A 17,729-nucleotide genomic window follows, 5' to 3' on the forward strand; every position below is an offset into this window, starting at 1 on the left:
AAAGCCCGTCAGTTTGAGGTCATGTTACACCATATTTCTGTGTAAGATGAGGGATAAGTGTGTTACAACTGGTCCACTTCTCCAGCTCAGAATTGATACATTTGTCCATACTTGCACTTGATAAAGCACCACGAATGCTCTACCAGCCTGTGCTTTGCCGCATGTGCAGCGCTGCGTGGGGGCTGATTTACTTATAGTTGAGTGACCTGCTGCTGCCCAGCCACGATGTGCAGCACACTGCCACTCTCTGCCAGTATCTGTCTTCATCCAAGCAGCTGCTGCTTAACACTCGAGTAGTCGGACTCTCCTCGCCTCGGCCGCCCCCCCCCCGCCCCCCCGCCCCCCCGCCGTGGACGCAGTCCTCCTGGTGCCAGGTCTGGCCAGCCCAGAGCTGACTTTCGCCAGCTCAGCTGCCAGGAAGTCAACTGCTGCTGCAGCCTGGTTTAGCGGGGTGTAGGCAGCTGCCCGCCAGCACCGCAATCCATTCATGCAGCCCCCTGCGGCCGGCCATCATGGCATGAGAGAGGATGTCTCGTGAGCAGGCAGCCTGCACTCTCAGATTCCCCCGCCGCTTTACTTCCTGTTCCTCCCGGACTTGAGGCAGACGGCACTTTACCGATTTAATCCCGGCCCCCTGGTGACACGGTCGGTGATTGGCACATGCAGTATCGGACAGAGGGCAGCCCGGCCCCCCTGCAATGTGTGATGATTCATGTGCCGCGCTGGCGCCACATAATTTGCCGCATTCTTGTTTCCAGGGCAACAGACAGCTCCTGGCAGAGTGCAGTCAAGAGATACATTTGTAGCGCTCTCAGCCACAGAGCCGAGAGCAGCAGTCTCTGGTTAACTGTTTAGGAACAACGGAAGCAGGTGCACCTCTCTCGGAGCAGCAGAAAGAGCCCGGGCACAGTGACAGGCGCCACTGGTGGCTCGCCTGGCAGTAGGTGGCAAAATGCGTGACAATGCATTTCAGTGCGGTGATGCGGATCACCGCACTGAAATGCGTGAGCGTCACACCGGTTGCGTGACGCTTGGCAGGACTGGTCCTAGTTTAAAAGGGTTCCTTCCTAGTCCATCCGGAAGTGTCCTTAAATTGTAACTTTTACGATCTCCATAGAAAGTCAATGGGAACCCGCGCCTGTGTTTAGACACTGCACGCGTCTCCCGTGGGCCTCCTACTTCCTAACCTTTGGTTGTTTAGTGTAGCCCCAGCGATTCCCCAGGTCCTAGGCCTGCTTTCCAATTCTCTCGTGGTACTTATACCACTTTCTTAGTATATGGTTTGTGAGGCCCCTAGGGCAGAACGTATACTGTGCAACTTATCGTATATTAACTGTGTGACTTGTATTGTATTTTTATCTCTGACCACATAAAGAGTGCAAAGGGGTTGTGTTTAGATTAAATACATATATTTGATATATGCCTTGTGTGGTGTCCTTTCATTTGGTATTTAAGGGCTTATATATGGTAAAACAACTTGCTTATCGTGCCTACTGAAGTCTTAGCCTGAAGACTGCTGGTTCATGCTACCACTAGGATAGCTTTCTATAAGGTTGACTTTACAACCACCATCAATAAGGGTCGATTAGACTGGTGAAAGGTGCCCACTAGAACTAGTGGACATCATATGCCAGGCTAACTTCTCACATGGTGTAATAGCTAAACTTGAAACAAAGAGATCTGAGTTCTATTTCCGCCATAAAGATTTGACTTCAAATCTATTACTCTTGGCAAACTGCTGCACCCCGTACTGTTTTCACTTTTCTGGCTAAGCTGGGAAATGCTTAGAAAGATCAGCATTCAACGCTATAGTAGCATTACTAGACAGACCATTTTGTTCAGATTAGAAGGGCCTAGAGGTGAATCGGTCTGCCATAGCATCATATACAAAAGTCCTCTCACTAACCCTCTATATCCAGCTAGCCTGAGGTCTCTCTTGCGGTCCATGGGGTTCAGGTGATGCATTGGTTGCCCCTGCACTTCTTGCAGAAGGCGGCAACGGCAGACAGCAGGTAGGGCAGGCAGGAGAGGGAAGCCGCCAGATAGATGTGGTACAGTTAACTGTGCTTGTAGGCCACTAAACTGCAGTACTTGGTTCCATGTTCAGATTTATCATGATACTGGTGGCTCCTCGGTCACATTGATCATGATACCGTTGGCATGCAGGCAGGGGGTAAGCAAGCGGTTGCCGCCCAGGAGGGTCAGAAGGTCCTGCTAGTCAAGAAGGGTCAGCAGCTTGAGGGCGATGGTGAGCAGCCAGGAGAGCATCGCCTAGAAGAGGGACGAGGTGGATGACTCATACTTCTTATAGGAGATGATGATCTAGAAGGCGGCCCCACAGAGTAATTGCATCACCCACAGAACTGCCTGTGAGGGCAGGTGTGATGCAGGAGGTGGGTGTGCTGGAAGGAACATAGCGAGACCTCTGGCACCTGGCAGAAGACACCGCTGCCCATCAAGATGCCTCTGAGAAGAGAGAATGCCCAGCAAAGACATTCTGAGCAAAGATTGATGTACAACAACAAAAAAGTAAACAAGATGAGAGAGATGCCAAACAAAACCAATTCTGGACAAGGGCGAGTTGTCTCTGCAAACGATCATGGCAGAGAAGAGACTGATGTCGGCACCAAACTCTGGGTGAACTTAGATGTTCAGCCAGCCTCCGGTGAGAAGGAAGCTGCCCCAGTGAACACTCCCTGCGAACAGACAGATAACCCTCCCCATCCCCACAATCAGGCTTTTGGGAGAAGAGAGACACCCTGGACAGGCCCCGAGGCAGCCGAGTGCTCAAAAAGCAACAAGAAGGAGGTGGGGAGAGAAATAGAACTACCAAAGCACGAGAAACAGATGGGCACTAATTAAGTTGAATCAATCTGTGTTTGGTCCATGCTCCACGGAATGGAAGCATGCTTGGCATGTGCTGGCCAATTAGGAGGTAGCAAAGAAGAGTGACCATGAAGCCAACAAATGGTAAAATGGGCGGGCTCCAAGTCCTTTACTGTAAATAAGATCTCTCGCAAACAAATACGTATGTGCTGTCACAGACTCGACCTAAAAAGAGTTAATTCGACCTTAAGAAGAGTGCAGTGAGTAATAAATATTTAATCCAAGAAAAAATATGAATTTTGTTGCGCTTGCAGATCTAGAAGCAGAAATAGGGTAGCGTTTTATCAATATAAACACGGAAGGCATACTATGTTCTGACTTATGTGGTGCTGTCAGAGTTTGCTTCTGTATATGTACGTTGTACAGGCTTCTTACATCAAAGTGAACTAACATAGGAACTTCCATACAATCCTAGGAGCCTAAAACTGGGTTCTAATGCAAAAAAATAAAAATAAAACACAGCTTTGTAAAATACAATTCCTGCGAGTTCCCTTTCCTTCACCTACCTTTGTGAAATAGGGTTTAACAAACTCTCCACTCAGCGCTTCACTCCAGGTCTTGCCGACGCCCTCGGGTGTGCTGCGCGAGGCGAGTTTCTGCAGGGCCACCTGCTTATTCCGCTGAATTCGGTCGAGCTGCTCAGGACTCAGCGGTGGGGACACCACAGCAAGGACCTCGTCATCCTCGTGACCCGCCGATCGGAACCTCTTCACCGGGGTGGTCTGTGAATCACGAACACAAAAGCGGCAGCTCAGAAGCGGGTGACAGTCAGAGATCAGGGAAGGAAGGCGACAGTGGCCCCGGGAGAACCAGGGCAGCATGCCGGTAATTAGCATGGCTCCGTTATAGGGATTAGATCCACAGGCTGAAGCAAAGCTCCAAATACAGCCGAGGTCCGCCTGCTTTGCGATGAAATCTCTAAATTGTATCAGAAACAAGAATTATATACGTTATCACTATATTTTGGAAAATAATATGCATGTTCTTAGGACTGCAGCGTTTCTCCACGTTTCAAGCACCCCAATTAACCAGATGATAAAGTGGACGCAAAATAATGATTCCGTCAAAGACATGGCATTCCTGAACATCACTGTAAAAACGCGGCCGATTATTTTTGACAGGTAAATTTGTTGATTATGCCCTTAAAATGTTTGTTATCAACTTAGTACCCACCCCACACAAAATGATGAAAAAAAGGCTGCAAGTCCATCGCCCACTTTAGGGCCAGCCCGGAGGCGGGGAGGGGCTGAACAAAAACACGGGTAAAGAAAAAATGGACATGAACGCAAAAGATGCATATTAACTTATAACACTTCCTATCAATATTTTTCAAATTAAGTGCAATAAAAGCTAATAACCAATATTGTTGCCAAATCAGATACGCAAAATAGTATCCAAAAATTCTACACGTTCATATTTAGTGAGTTACTATACGATAGTTCTGACACTTTAGGCGTAATTCCGTAAATTGCCTGTGAAGTTGACATTTCAGTGGTTGTAATACCATTTAAAAATGGCCGAAACATTTATTTTCGGCCGATGAGAAACTGAAACAGATAGCCAGTCCGCCTTCTATGACTATGGAGGCAGAAAAAAGTATCTAATAGTAGGTAAACCGCTAGTTGCCTGTTGCACTGGAGGTAGATTATCATTGCCTCACTACCTATACCCAGGTGGGTGGTAGATTATCATTGCCTCACCACCTATACCCAGGTAGGTGGTAGATTATCATTGCCTCACCACCTATACCCAGGTGGGTGTTCTGCATGTTTATTTTTCTGGAGTTGCAATCCGTGCTTTCTACTTCTGTATACGTTGCATTGCTTGCTTTACCTCTACAAAAGTTGTGTGGCAGGTTTCGCAAGAAATGCGTTTTCCCTGTTTGTGAGGTACATTTCATAACCCAAGCTCTTCTGGATCATTAGTCGCAATCAATACTATATCGAAACAATGGCATTTATTGGAAAGTCGTCTCGAGTCAAAGCAAGGGAATACAATAGCCAGAAATGTCAGCATCCACCTGCATGATTCCTTTGCCCATAAACCACAGCCACTTGAATTAAAGGGGTCGGTGGTTTAAACACCTGCTGCAGGAACGTAGATGTAGCTTGCAAGTTATTTGTGTGTTCTGTAGTCGGGTGTACCTTATGCCACTAAATGTAGTTCATCCGTCTTTTGGTATGCCTGCTCATCCTTTAGCACTGTCACTTTCCAGCAAACTCTGCAGATTGGACTCACGTGTGCCATGGGTCAGGTGCTACAGCTACTTAGCAGATCTCACAATGCCCGTGCTTAACGGACATGCACAGACCACATCAGACAGTGTGAAATCTGCTAAGTAGCACCTGACACCATCGACCATGGCACACTTGAGTCCAATCTGCAGGGTGTGCTTGAAAGGGAAGTTGTAAAAGAGCTGGGACAGGGACACCAAAGACAGAAACGACACAGTGACAAAGGGACACCAGTAGAGAGAGCACATAGCTTATGTAGTGCTGTTCTCCACAGCAGATATCTTATAAGATATTAAAAGCGCAGTTTCAGTGCAATACTTTTATGTTGCACTCAAATTGCAACAGTGGCCTGCTGCTGTGCCTGATGCCGCGGGAGGCGCACCGTGCTAAGGGAGTGATTGTTTTAGCGGCCAGGAGTCTGAGGCGACAGGCGGGGCGGCTGGCCATTGAATTGCTGCGGCAAGCCTAGCAAGTAAGTGACAGTGCCACTGAGACTCGGTGCCAGCCGAGTGTTAGCTTTTAAACTGCAGCGCGATCAGCTGATTGCGGGTCGGTGCCTGGCATTGAGTCTCGTTTTCTGTTCTACATGAACGATGCACAGAAAATGAGACTTCTGTACACTATATTGAAGTAAAATTGAAGTACTTCTATATTTGGGAAATGTCACTTTTTTTGCCCGAAAATTCTGGTCACCCTATGTCATTGCTTCATTTTGCTCGCGAGAAAGTGTCACTCAGTCATTGAAATGTCACTCGTTAGAACACAGAAATTATGAAAGTGTCACACTTAGCAATCTGAAACCTTGGCAGCTATGAGAAAAATGTTTTTAAGTGCTACTGCTCTCCCCAAAACAGTAACAGTCACGCATGCTGGCGGAAATAAAAAAGCTACCTCCTATTCTTTCCTTGTTTTGGTATGAGATACACATTAAGATGTAGAGAAGAGAAAAACTCCTCATAAAAGAAAAAGGTAGACGGTTGTAAGTCACACTCATTCTGTTAAGCATATACAACGCATTCCAACCCAATCCCAATATATTCCAACAGCAGTCTACACTCCTATGAACTCCGTTGCAGAGACAACCCAGCCGGCCTTCTAAACCATCTACCCAAAAGCACTGTCCCCTACCTCTCCCGGTACAGTATTTTCCTTTTTCTCGTTGGCTTCTGACGAACTTCTTTTTTTAGTAGCCGGGCCAAAGAAAGAGTGAATAGTTTTCTGACCAATCATTGTCCCTATTGTTCTTTTAATTTTGATAAATGACAGTACTACCTTAATTCCCGCGCAATGCAGGTAAGCCCCGAGGTATACCTAAAGCTAGATGAACGAATTTGGCGCGGAAAGATCACACATGCGCATTACACTAGTTGATTTGACGGCGGTTTGAGCTGGAAGTAAAAAGAGGACTAACGTTGAGCCACTAAACTATATACACGTAACTGCTTTATTTGATTTACAGTATCTTTAGTTTCTTAAAACAAACTAAAGGGGCGACACTCTTACAGGGACCTTTTGTGAAAACAAAAGTTCATAAATAACATATTGCTTGCCAGACACCGTTTGCTATTTATATTACAATGAAAACTGCACTTGCTAAGATTTCTGTCACAAACGAATTAGGCCCCTTAACTGTGATATTATCGGGCTGCATTTTCCTCTTCTATATTATACCGTGTAGCCTTTTAAAGTGGCCGCCATGTTCAGTAACAGCTCTAGGAATAATTCAGAAGTAAGTCCTTCCTTTAATGTTTTTGAAGGATCGTGCGAATTTGAAGCGTCAGATCAGGGTAAGGGTACAGAAGAGTCGATGTTGCTCATTTATTGAGAGTTTCCCAAATATGATTGCCGGATTGCATTGTGCCAACTTTAAAAATATATATTTTTACTTTTTTCTTTAGCACGCACTCGACCCGAAAGCATTGGGGTGTTTTAGGTGAACGCCAGTTGCATTACACAAGGCACATTTTTTAATTCATGTGGAAATTCAGGGATTTTCCGAGAATCACAGAATGTTAAGAAGACGTCGAGACTCAAATATGGTTCAGTAGTTGCCAAGTCAGAAGTTCTAGCCGCGCCGCCACATCCTATTTGTATAAGAAGAACTCGAACGTTGATGGCAAAAAGGGGTCGAGGTTATGATCTAATTATATAAAGCTGCATCAAGATGAGGAAGAAACCAGCCTTTATCGTGTTTAATTTGCAGCATGTGTAACACTTTTTATTGCCTTCTTTCTTTTTTCCTTTCTTTCATTCCTCTTTCATTCTCTTTCCTTTTTTTAGGTCGAGCAATTTATTGCTCTGAATCTATTGGGTTGAAAACAACTCTTTGACCAAGAGGATTCCAAGCCGGATTCCTCCCAATGCATGTTGTCTACTGAAGCGTGAAGCTTCGCCAGGCGCGCGCTTCGCACCACTCACATACATGCCAACATTTAAGGACCAGGAAGTGGGAGATTTAAAAGAAAAAATCGGGAGAATGAAAATTCCCCATTGACTTCTGTTGTAGCAAATACAATTTCAGTCGGGAGACAGCCAAAATAAAGCCATTTTTGGCTTTTAAAATCGGTAGTCTCCCGCCTGAATCGGGTCTGTTGGCATGTATGCACTCACACCCCATGCTGGTTCCCTCCCACTCGCTTGCTCCCCTGCTCCCCCCCCCGAACCCCACCCCACCCCTTCTCTTTTTCTTTTCTGGTTTACCCTTGCATCTTCCACCCTCTAATTGTTCTCGTATGTGCTTTCTTTACTACTGAGATTACTTGTAGTCGATTTTTTTGTGATAATTCTTGTGGGCATATACCTCGTTCTGGATTTTGGTTTCCCTTTTCCCTTTCACCTGCTTTTACTCGTATTTCTCTGGTTACTTCATGTTTAAATTCCCAGCTGTTCTATTTCACTTTACCACTTTATAAACAAATGTTTCCTGTATTTTTTCATGTACCTTTATTTGCGCGTTGTTCCACGCACAATACTACTGACAGCCCTCTTTCTATTACCTCTCACAATGCTTATTACGCATGCTCACGGCTCTCCGGGTGATTCACACCACTCGATAATGACACCATGGTGTTTGATCATGTTTTCTAACATTTTGTTCACGGTAAGCCTTTTTGATCCCCACTTCACCCCCGACACCGCACCAAACGGGCACACTCCTTTATGATAATTTGAACACATGCGAAGCACGTTTTTAATTGACAACGAACATGGTTCGTTATTGTTCCTCTATCACCTACGAGTCGTTTTCAGCACCTCCCACCTCGCACACTTTTCACTCCATTTTCTTATCAACACTTCCGACCACGCGGGTCGATTGACACGTTTCTTTTTTTACTCCTGCACGTTTTGTGGCTTCTGCTGACTTGCTCGAACACCCGTTCTTCGGTGCTAGACCATGCGCCTCCAAAGACATTTTGGGCTAGCTCTCTCATCACCTCGAAGACGCTCTTTATTGCGTCCCGCTCTCCCCGTCTCCCACTCGCTCGCTGCTCCCCCCTCCCCTGACGCCTCGCACCAGACTTCATTGGAATGCGCGCTCACAAGCTGCTCCCCCGCCGCTCGCCATATGCTCGTTCGCTGCCCTGCTCCCCCTCCCCCGCACCCCACACAGCAATGCCAAGAGCTTGTTTTTCCACCTTGTATTTCGCCGCATTGGAGGTAGGTCTCTCCAATCCTTTTCCTTCTCTTTTGCAACCTCATTTGTCCGAAAGGCATTTTATGGTCTTGGCGGCTGCACTTCGTTGAGAAAGCGATGCCGGTCAGCCTTCCCAGCACTAAAGTAACAGCCTGCCGAACTCTCCTCAATCGGGCTTCTGTGTCTTTAAAAGGAATGTCAAACTAGTTTGAGTCCTTCCTTTATGTCTATGACTTCAGCCGCATCCCTTTCCTGTAAATAAATACAGAGTGAGATAAGGGCTTTAGTAGTACCCTGCATGGCGCCAGTGCAGCGATTCCAGAATCCCCGTCCAACTGGGGGAAATAGTGGGAAGAGCCATTGCAGCAGCCGTTCTGAGGGTCCCGTGTATAAAGTTGGCACAGTCTTTATTATAAAATCATAAAATGAACAACCTAATTTAAAGCACACATAGTTACCAACATAACAGACAATACTGCAAAAATATTACGCTTTTTACAAAAAACGTTCAGTGACACTGGGTTTTAATTAACCTGCATTGAGGGAAACGTGCTTCTTCCCCTCTGGATTTATATTGCTCACTAGCTCTTTGCTGCTGCACTCCACCCTGTCTTCCGTCTTACTTCCCCCGACCCACACCATCTTTCTGTTGTCTCCCACTCCTTGTATGTTGCGTTCCATGCAGCTGAATGCTGCCCCCACCACCATATTACTTTTACCGCACTCTGGCCCACCATGTTGCTCGCCTCCACAACCCTGGAATTTGTTTTTTTTTGTTGGCTTAGCTAGTGCCGCTTTTACAGTGCGGGTTACAGCTGCTTTTATAGAGCTTAATTTGTGACGGGATAGGTGCCGGGGCTCTGAGTATGTGGCAGCTTTTATTGAAATATGTTTCTGTTAGCCGGCCTAAGAAACAGCACATAAATCATAATATTCAGGAGGACATTTTGTTTAGAGGGAAAAAGCTGAGACTTTTAGCACTCGTGTTTATTTTACTTTGAAAGGATCTACAGACGCTTTCACCATTTCTGGCCTAAAAGAGTTTCTCAGGCGGACTTTGGAATCCGTGCGTGTCCTTTCCAGGCCATACCAGCCTTTTTTACCCACATATAAGCCTTCTCATATGTGCCCAGCCAGCTGCAGTTCCTTGCGTTTTTTTGTATGTGTGTTAATGTACATAAAAACGCTAGACAATAAACACTTGCATGTATATTATTTTTAAAAGCAACTTATCACCCAATGAACGTGCACACAGCCAGCTGCCGTTCCTTGTTGTTTGTGGCTTAGCTACAGCTGCTTCGCGCAGTGCTGGTTACTTACAGCCGCTTTTCCAGTACTTAATTTGTGAGAAAAGAGGTGCCGGGACTATTATTAGGCGGCAGCTTTTAAAAAATATTTTTTTGTGTCAGCCTGCCTAAGAAAGCTCACAGAAATCGTACAATTGGGGATTGCATGTTATTTAAAGACAAACCGTTAGAAAATCTGCACTTGCATTTATATTATTTTTAAAGGAAACTTAACACAAAATGCAAATGTGCCCAGACAGCGTGTGATTTTTTCTGTTGTAACAAAATCCAGAGATAATTACACTGCACTCAATGCAACATACACTCCAAATACCACTCAGTGCCACATAATTATATGCTACATAATTACACTGCGCTCAACGCAACATACACTGCAAATACCACTCAGTGCCACATAATTACTCTCCACATAATTACAATGCACTCAATGCAACATACACTCCAAACAATATCACTCAGTGCCATATAATTTAATGCTACATAATTACACACCTCATACTTACACTCTACTCAATGCAACATAAAACACTCTGTCTAGCTATCACCCTCACTCTATATGTCTATCTATCTATCTCACTCACTCTATCTATCTATCTATCTATCTATCTATCTATCTATCTCCCTCACTCTATCTATCGCCCTCACTCTATCTATCTATCTATCTATCTCCCTCACTCTATCTATCGCCCTCACTCTGTCTGTCTGTCTGTCTATCTGTCTGTCTGTCTCCCTCACTCTATCTATCGCCCCCACTCTATCTATCGCCCTCACTCTATCTATCTCTCTATCGCCCTCACTCCATCTATCTATCTATCTATCTATCTATCTATCTATCGCCCTCACTCTATCTATCTATCTATCGCATCACCACAGCATCACTCAGGAGCACCACAACATCACTCAGGGGCACCACAACATCACTATGCGCTACCACAGCATCACTGAACGCCACAGCACCACTTGTCGCCACCACAATATCACTCAGAGCCACCACAGCATCAATCTGTGCAACCATTCAACAACAACTGGTTCAAATATGTTCTCTCAGTGTTTCAAGCTTTATTACAAATGTCACAAAAAGATGTTAATATTTCACTTCTGTTCTTGGATTTTCGTCACAATAAAATACAATGAACATAATCTTCACAAAAGTTATTTACAAAAGTTTAAGCTGTTGCCATTATAAATTACAATTACTTTTATTTAAGTATTAATTATTAAATAAATTAAAAGCCATTGTTATTTGTAATATCGATACATCTAAGTCACGTAAATACAACACATATTGCATTACAAATGCTCTAGGTGTTACATTTGCGAAAGTTGAAACTATTGGCATTGCAAATGACAAAGCTATTAATTTAGCTATTTTCAAAACCAACACATAAATAAAAAATTTGTCATTTACAATACCAATATCTCAAACTTTTCTAATGTGAGACCTATTGCATTGCAAATGCTTGTCTTTTATTCTTTTAGTCCTTTATTTTTAGGTCTCGACCTGCCAATGCGCTTATGCATATAGAGATGCATCAGGAAAGCTTACCAAGAGGGCTTTGGCAGGCGGATTACGCACAGTGCATGTGCTCCTTGCACGCGCTTGCCATTTGCTCCCGATGCTCGGCATCAGACTTCAAAGTAATCCCTTCCACTCCTCCGCCCCCCACCACACCAGACACGTCACAAACCACCATTTGCCTCGCAACAGACATTTGTCTGTGCCTTCCGCTTCCCGTCACACTTCAAAGCTGCCGCTCCCCGCCCCCCACATCAGACTTCAAAGCAATGCGCTCCCGCCCCCCCCCCAGCAATGCCAAGAGCTACTCGACATCCGACCACTGCTCAGCGTTCTGTTTACTTACTGAATGGGCTTAATGAAATGTTTGTGGCTGCTGCTTCATTTGCTGTGCTATTTGCTTTGGTGTTTATTAAGCCTCTACTGCTACTTAATCTCCCCCTGCTGATCCGCACACCCACCACCCCCTCACCCAACACTGCTTTTTTGTTTTGCTTTTTGCACCTTTGCCGCCACTTAATCTCCCTGGACACCCCCATCCCGCAACCTCTCCTACCCCCCTCACCCATCCCATAACACTGCTTTTTAAAATGTTATTTCTTTGCAGTGTTATATAGCGCGAACCCGACCCGAAAGGATCGGAGCTCTTTACATGACCACCAGTTACATTACAGACGGATACATTCATTTTTCAGGCATGTGGAGATGAAATGATTTTACACAATCAGAGGATGCTTGTTTATTATTTCACTTTGCGGCCCTGCCGCGCGGCCAATGCTTGTTATTTCTGCCTCACCCACACTGTGTCTCTACGGAGATAGTAAGGGAGTGAGGATTTACTGTGCATGAACATCTTTTTCTGTTTGGTTTTTGTGACTGATTGATAGAGCAAGCCAAAAAAAAAACTATACATAACTCGTCGTGTATGCACAGTACACACTCAGGTTTTGCCTTACATCTTTCTTTTATTTATCTTTACCTTTCTTTACTTTTTCAAAAAATCATGGTTGCCTATGCCTTTTGTTCTCAGAAAATCTGAGACTGTAGCAGTAGCTTGCAGTAGCCAAAGGAATCGAAGTCAAATCCTTCACAAAATCTTTTAGAGCACTTGCCTAGAATTCCTTTCGCAGAAATTCCAAAAGGCACGCCGCATCGATTATCAAAATGGGGCGGAAGACCCTTTCGGGTGCAAGGCTCTAAGCTTCAGAACGCCCTTCTCCTCTCTCTATGAGCCGAGCCTAGCCTTCTTACATTTTGAAAAGAAATCTCAAACCGTGGTTCTTCAAACAATAATTCCTTTAAACTTCAAGATCTGCACTACATCTGGCAAGCTCGCGGCTCGAGTTCAGAACGCTATTTTTCCTAGTAATGGTGCAAACTCTTGAAGAGGGACAGTTAAGGGTGCAAACCCATCGCCGAGTAGTGGATCTTCTGAACTCGCCCCTTATTTCAACTACAACATAAATTAAACAAGAAAATAGGTCCGAGCGAAGGAGGACTAACTGACTCATGTTGGCGATGCAGAGTCATGATGGGGACACATCAGATATTTAACCAAATACGACCCACTGTATAGTCATTGTGCGGTGTGCAAGTGAAAGTATGCTGGCTGGCAGGCATACAGAGTGGGGCTTGTGTAGCCATCAGACTGCGGCACACTGCACCATAATTCACAAAGAAATCCTGGATGTTTTAGGCTTTGTTCCTGTAGTGCAGATGACTACCCGTGAATCAGACTGTCACCTCACTCTCTCCCATCTCGTCAGAGGCTTGGGTAGGGCCAGGATCCTCACTAACCCCATTCCACCCTGTGACTTGTTATGCAAGGGTGAGCTGTAAATGCTGGAGCATGGTGCATGCACTGAGCAAGTCTCCGCTTTCACTTTTGTGCTTCAGTGATTCAGGCAGGAGGGAGGCAATTGGCAGAGCTCATTCATGGGTTTTTAGGTGGAGAATTTCTTCTGTTCAGAGTGGATCCGAACCCCAGCACCACTGAAAATCTGCCCAACTCAAAGGTTTACTTCTCCATATATGTTCAAGAAACGTGCTGCTAATATTTTACCCAGCCATGGACTTATTATGAAGCTCTGACTATTAACAGAGGTGATCAGCAAAACAGGATATTTCATCAATACGCTCACACACACGTAGTGGCCTCCACAACATTTTACAGTAAATGGCTTGGTGGAGAAATTAATAGCTTAAGTTTTCTCCCGTTCAAGGTACGCACGCTCAGTACTTGTGCAATAATACGCTTTGTTAACGCGCAGTACTTCTGATGTCCGGGCCCGCTGAGCTCTTCTTGGTCGTGGAGTGCAGCATCCTTTATCACTTCCGCTCTGGTAGCCAGGAGCATCCCTGGTCCTTCAAACTCCCACCCAAGTCCAGATCTGTCAGGACTCATCACTGCAGAGTGCGGCCTGCTCGAGGGAGCCTTCCCTACAGCACTAAGGTGCTCCAGCACAGCTATTCACGTTACTCCTTGAACACACCGTAAAGGAGGGATGGGGAGAATGGACAGTGAATGAGGAGCAAAGTGACCTTTTATCCAGCAGCAGGTGGGCCATGCTAATCTCACATTTCCAAAACTGAAAACTAAACTTTTTGTTTTCACCTGCGGGATGAGTATTTTTCTTTTCTTTTCTTTCTGTTGCCTGCCTCTCCCTCTCCACAGAGCAGCTTCAGGCTCAAAGTACGTTGCACGCTGTGCTCGTACCCAGCAGAAAATTACTTGTGCTTTTATGAACTGTTTTGGTGCTGTAGTTTTAAAGCATATAGGCAAAAAAAAGATGAATCACTGAGTGGCTCTGCACAATGGCAATGTGTTAAATTTTGACCATGCCTCTTTTCAGCGCATAAAGTATGAATCAACTAAAACAGGTGATCGCGTTATTGACACTACAAGGATAAAAGGCTGGGTAGTCCATACATGTTGTAAAACGTGATTGTAAACTAAGTTTGGTACCAAACTGATCTCAAGCCGAACGAGCGTTGGCTTCTTTCGTGCAGCATATTGAAACTGAGCGACAGCAGCATAGATGTTTATAAAATAGCAAAGTATACTGTATCCATATTAAAGGGAAATATGTTATATGTTACAGTCCAAACAGGACACACGTACTATCTAATTACATACACAACCACACGCACACACAAAACCACACACACACACACAAACAACCACACACAAAACCACATACACACAACCACACACATACAACCACACGTACAACCACACACAACCACAACCACACACACAACCACACACACAACCACACACACAATCACACACACACACACAACCACAAACACACACAATCACACACATACACAACCAGACCCACACACACAACCAAAACCACACACACAACCACAAAACCACAACCACACACACAACCACATACACACAACCACACACACACAACCACACCATCAGTGCACACTTTCACCAGGCACAGCCACCATAAGTCGTCAGTGCACGGTTTCACCGGGCACAAACACCACCAGCCGTCAGTGCATGCTTTCACCAGGCACACACCACCAGCCGTCAGTGAATGCTTTCACCAGGCTCTCACACACCACCAACCGTCAGTGCACACTTTCACCAGGCACACACACACCACCATCCATCAGTGCACGCTTTCACCAGGCACACACACATCACCAGCCGTCAGTGCACGCTTTCACCAGGCACACAGACACCACCAGCCGTCAGTGCACGCTTTCACCAGGCACACACCACCAGCCGTCAGTGCATGCTTTCACCAGGCGCACACACCACCAGCTGTCAGTGCATGCCTTCACCAGGCACACACACAACCAGCCGGCAGTGCACACTTCCACCAGGCACACACGCCATCAGTGCACACAGCAATTGTTAACGCATCCACAATTACCTATTGTAGCAATCGCAGTATGGCGCACTTTACTTTTAAACATATTCATCTAAAGCGCAGCATGCCACCATTGCTACAAAAATAAATACACATTTTTTTGGACTACAATTAATAGACTTTTGTTGCAATTGGTGTTGTAATATTTAGCAATGCCAATAGCTCAAACTTAATTAATGCGAGACCTATTGCATTGCAGATGCTTGTTTTACATTACGTCAGTCCGTGTCTTTTTCTTTACTTTTTTCTTTTGCTTTCTTTCCTTTCTTGCTTTCTTTTTTCTTCCATTCTTTCTTTCTTTTTTCTTTCAATTCTTTTGTTCCTGCTTTCTTTCTCTTGCCTAATTTCTTTCCTTCTTTCTTTCTCGGTTCCATTCTTTCTTTCTTAGTTTCTTTTTTCCTTCTTTCTTGCATTCTGTTTTTCTTTCTTCCTCCTTTTCTTTCTTCTGCTTTCCATTTGCTCTTTCTTTCTTTCTTTCTTCTGCTTTCCATTTTTTCTCTCTTGCTTTCATTCCTTTCTTGCTTATATTCCTTCTTTCTTGGTTTTTGTTTTACTGCCGTTTTCCCCCTCTTTCTTTCTTTTTTTCTCTCTAAGGCAAGAGCCTGCCACGCAGTGGCACAAAAATTTGGCTTTTTTAGCTTTCTATTACCCAAGATCTTCGGATTTTACTCAAAGTAAGTGTATGACATAGTTACCTATTGGGGGTGACTGGATTTGCTGAAGTTTGGAAAGGAGGCCTTTCATCATCAAAATTAATTCTGTTTTCAAGCGCGTTTTAGTCTTGCACTACAATTTCTGTTTCCTAACTCTTCAAACTCCGGCATCTCTTCTGGGCGTGCCATTCCAGACATCTCAGGGGCTGCAGCAACTTGCAGCTTTACCAATACATTTGTCAGTATTGAAGTGCTTTCTGAGGACCTTGCTTCATAGATCTATTTCCATGTCCCCTAAACTCAGCGAGGGGGGGAGACATACAAATTAAAAAGAGTGGGGCTGAGGAAGGACCTCTGCTGAACCCAACAGGGGAGCATGAAAGCCTCTGCTGTACGATTTTCACACCTTACTGTTTGTACCCTATCTGTCAGGAAGGAGCAAAGGAGGTCCAGAGCAGTGGCCCTCACCCCTACCTCATGGAGAATTTGGGCCAGGCGGGTGGGTGATATAGTGTCAAATGCCGCTGACAGGTCCAGCATTACCAAAACGGCTGCACCCCGCCTCCCCTGTTCTGGCTGGCAGCAAATGGAATCCACTGCAGCATCCAGCACCAACTCTGTGCTGTGACCACTTTTTAACCTATTCTGTGATGGATTTAAGAGGTCCTGGGAGGTAATTAACTAATCCAACTTATGGTTAATATATTTTTCTAGCATTTTAGCCGGTGCAGCAATAGTGAGAAGGGTCAAAGGTTTATCAGGTCCTCTGGGTCACCACTTGATTTTTTAGGTCTTGCCTAGCGAACGCAACGCATGCACTGCTTCGCCTTGACGAGACTATTGTTGTCGGTTTGGTGCGCGAAGGGAGACAAACCTTGTGCGCGCCCGGACAGGCGATGTGCACATTCACAGCGTCCGTATCACCTTGGCCCCGGACAGCACATGGGCACGCACACGGCGTGTCTTTCAGCTTGCGTCTGGACAGCCAATGTGCATGCTCGCACGAGCACGGCGTCTTTTTCAGCTTGTTTCGGACAGTGACGCGGCTGAAGTAGAGATCTGAGCCGGAGACATGGAGCTGCTTCCCAGCCGCGTAGGCCTCTTGATACCCCTTCCATCCGCCGAGTGCTGTGCAGAGAGTCTGGGGGAGACCAGTATTTCCATGCGAGGGAGCTGGTAAGATCCTGTGGCATGTTCATTAAAATGTGCACGCGTACGGACAGGTCGCGGCGTTTCAGCACAAAGTGCTTTCGCTTTTGTTTGTTTCTGTATCTTCCTGCCGCTACTAAGAGGCTTAATGGAAAAGAATGCTTTAAATCATCGCAGGGAAGGTGCATTTTAATGCTGTTCCGTATCAGAAGCCCGGGATTGCATTCCGCTGCTTTAACCATTTGTTTTTATCTGGCAAGCCAGAGGGAAGAGTGCACGAGCTCAGAGGCCCGGGGATTGCATTCCGCCGCTTTAACCATTTGCTTTTATCTGATTTTGTTATTGCTATTACATCTTGAGCGGTTCTGTCTTACTATTCTTTGTCTTAGCCAAGCTCTATCTAGAGAACAACGAGCGGCTGCCAGGTCAAATATAGTAAATAAGTGACATGTAAAGT

At 45.3% G+C, this 17,729-nt stretch overlaps 2 protein-coding genes across 8 annotated transcripts in view; one reads left to right on the plus strand and one right to left on the minus strand.

Annotated features, from left to right (window-relative positions):
* UNG (uracil DNA glycosylase) overlaps positions 1-6,451 on the minus strand; it is a 61,178-nt gene extending 54,727 nt beyond the window's left edge. Inside the window, exons 1-2 of one of the 3 annotated variants that reach the window (XM_078667395.1) lie at positions 6,249-6,451; positions 3,393-3,608 (exon numbers count right to left, since the gene is read on the minus strand). In XM_078667395.1, coding sequence (XP_078523521.1) covers positions 3,393-3,608; positions 6,249-6,350 — 318 coding nt within the window. In that variant the 5' untranslated portion in view covers positions 6,351-6,451. Of the gene's footprint in view, positions 1-3,392; positions 3,805-6,248 lie in introns of all 3 variants that reach the window. The other 2 variants (XM_078667394.1, XM_078667393.1) reach the window with 2 other exon arrangements.
* Positions 3,692-17,729, plus strand: part of ALKBH2 (alkB homolog 2, alpha-ketoglutarate dependent dioxygenase) — a 126,324-nt gene continuing 112,286 nt past the window's right edge. The window contains exon 1 of one of the 5 annotated variants that reach the window (XM_078667392.1): positions 3,692-3,711. The gene's annotated coding sequence lies outside the window, so the exon portion shown is untranslated. Of the gene's footprint in view, positions 3,712-4,462; positions 4,560-4,596; positions 4,640-5,453; positions 5,593-6,842; positions 6,908-17,729 lie in introns of those variants that run through there. The other 4 variants (XM_078667390.1, XM_078667389.1, XM_078667391.1 and 1 more) reach the window with 4 other exon arrangements.

The sequence above is a fragment of the Lissotriton helveticus genome, chromosome 11 (genome assembly GCF_964261635.1).
Source record: "Lissotriton helveticus chromosome 11, aLisHel1.1, whole genome shotgun sequence".
Lineage (NCBI taxonomy): Eukaryota > Metazoa > Chordata > Amphibia > Caudata > Salamandridae > Lissotriton > Lissotriton helveticus.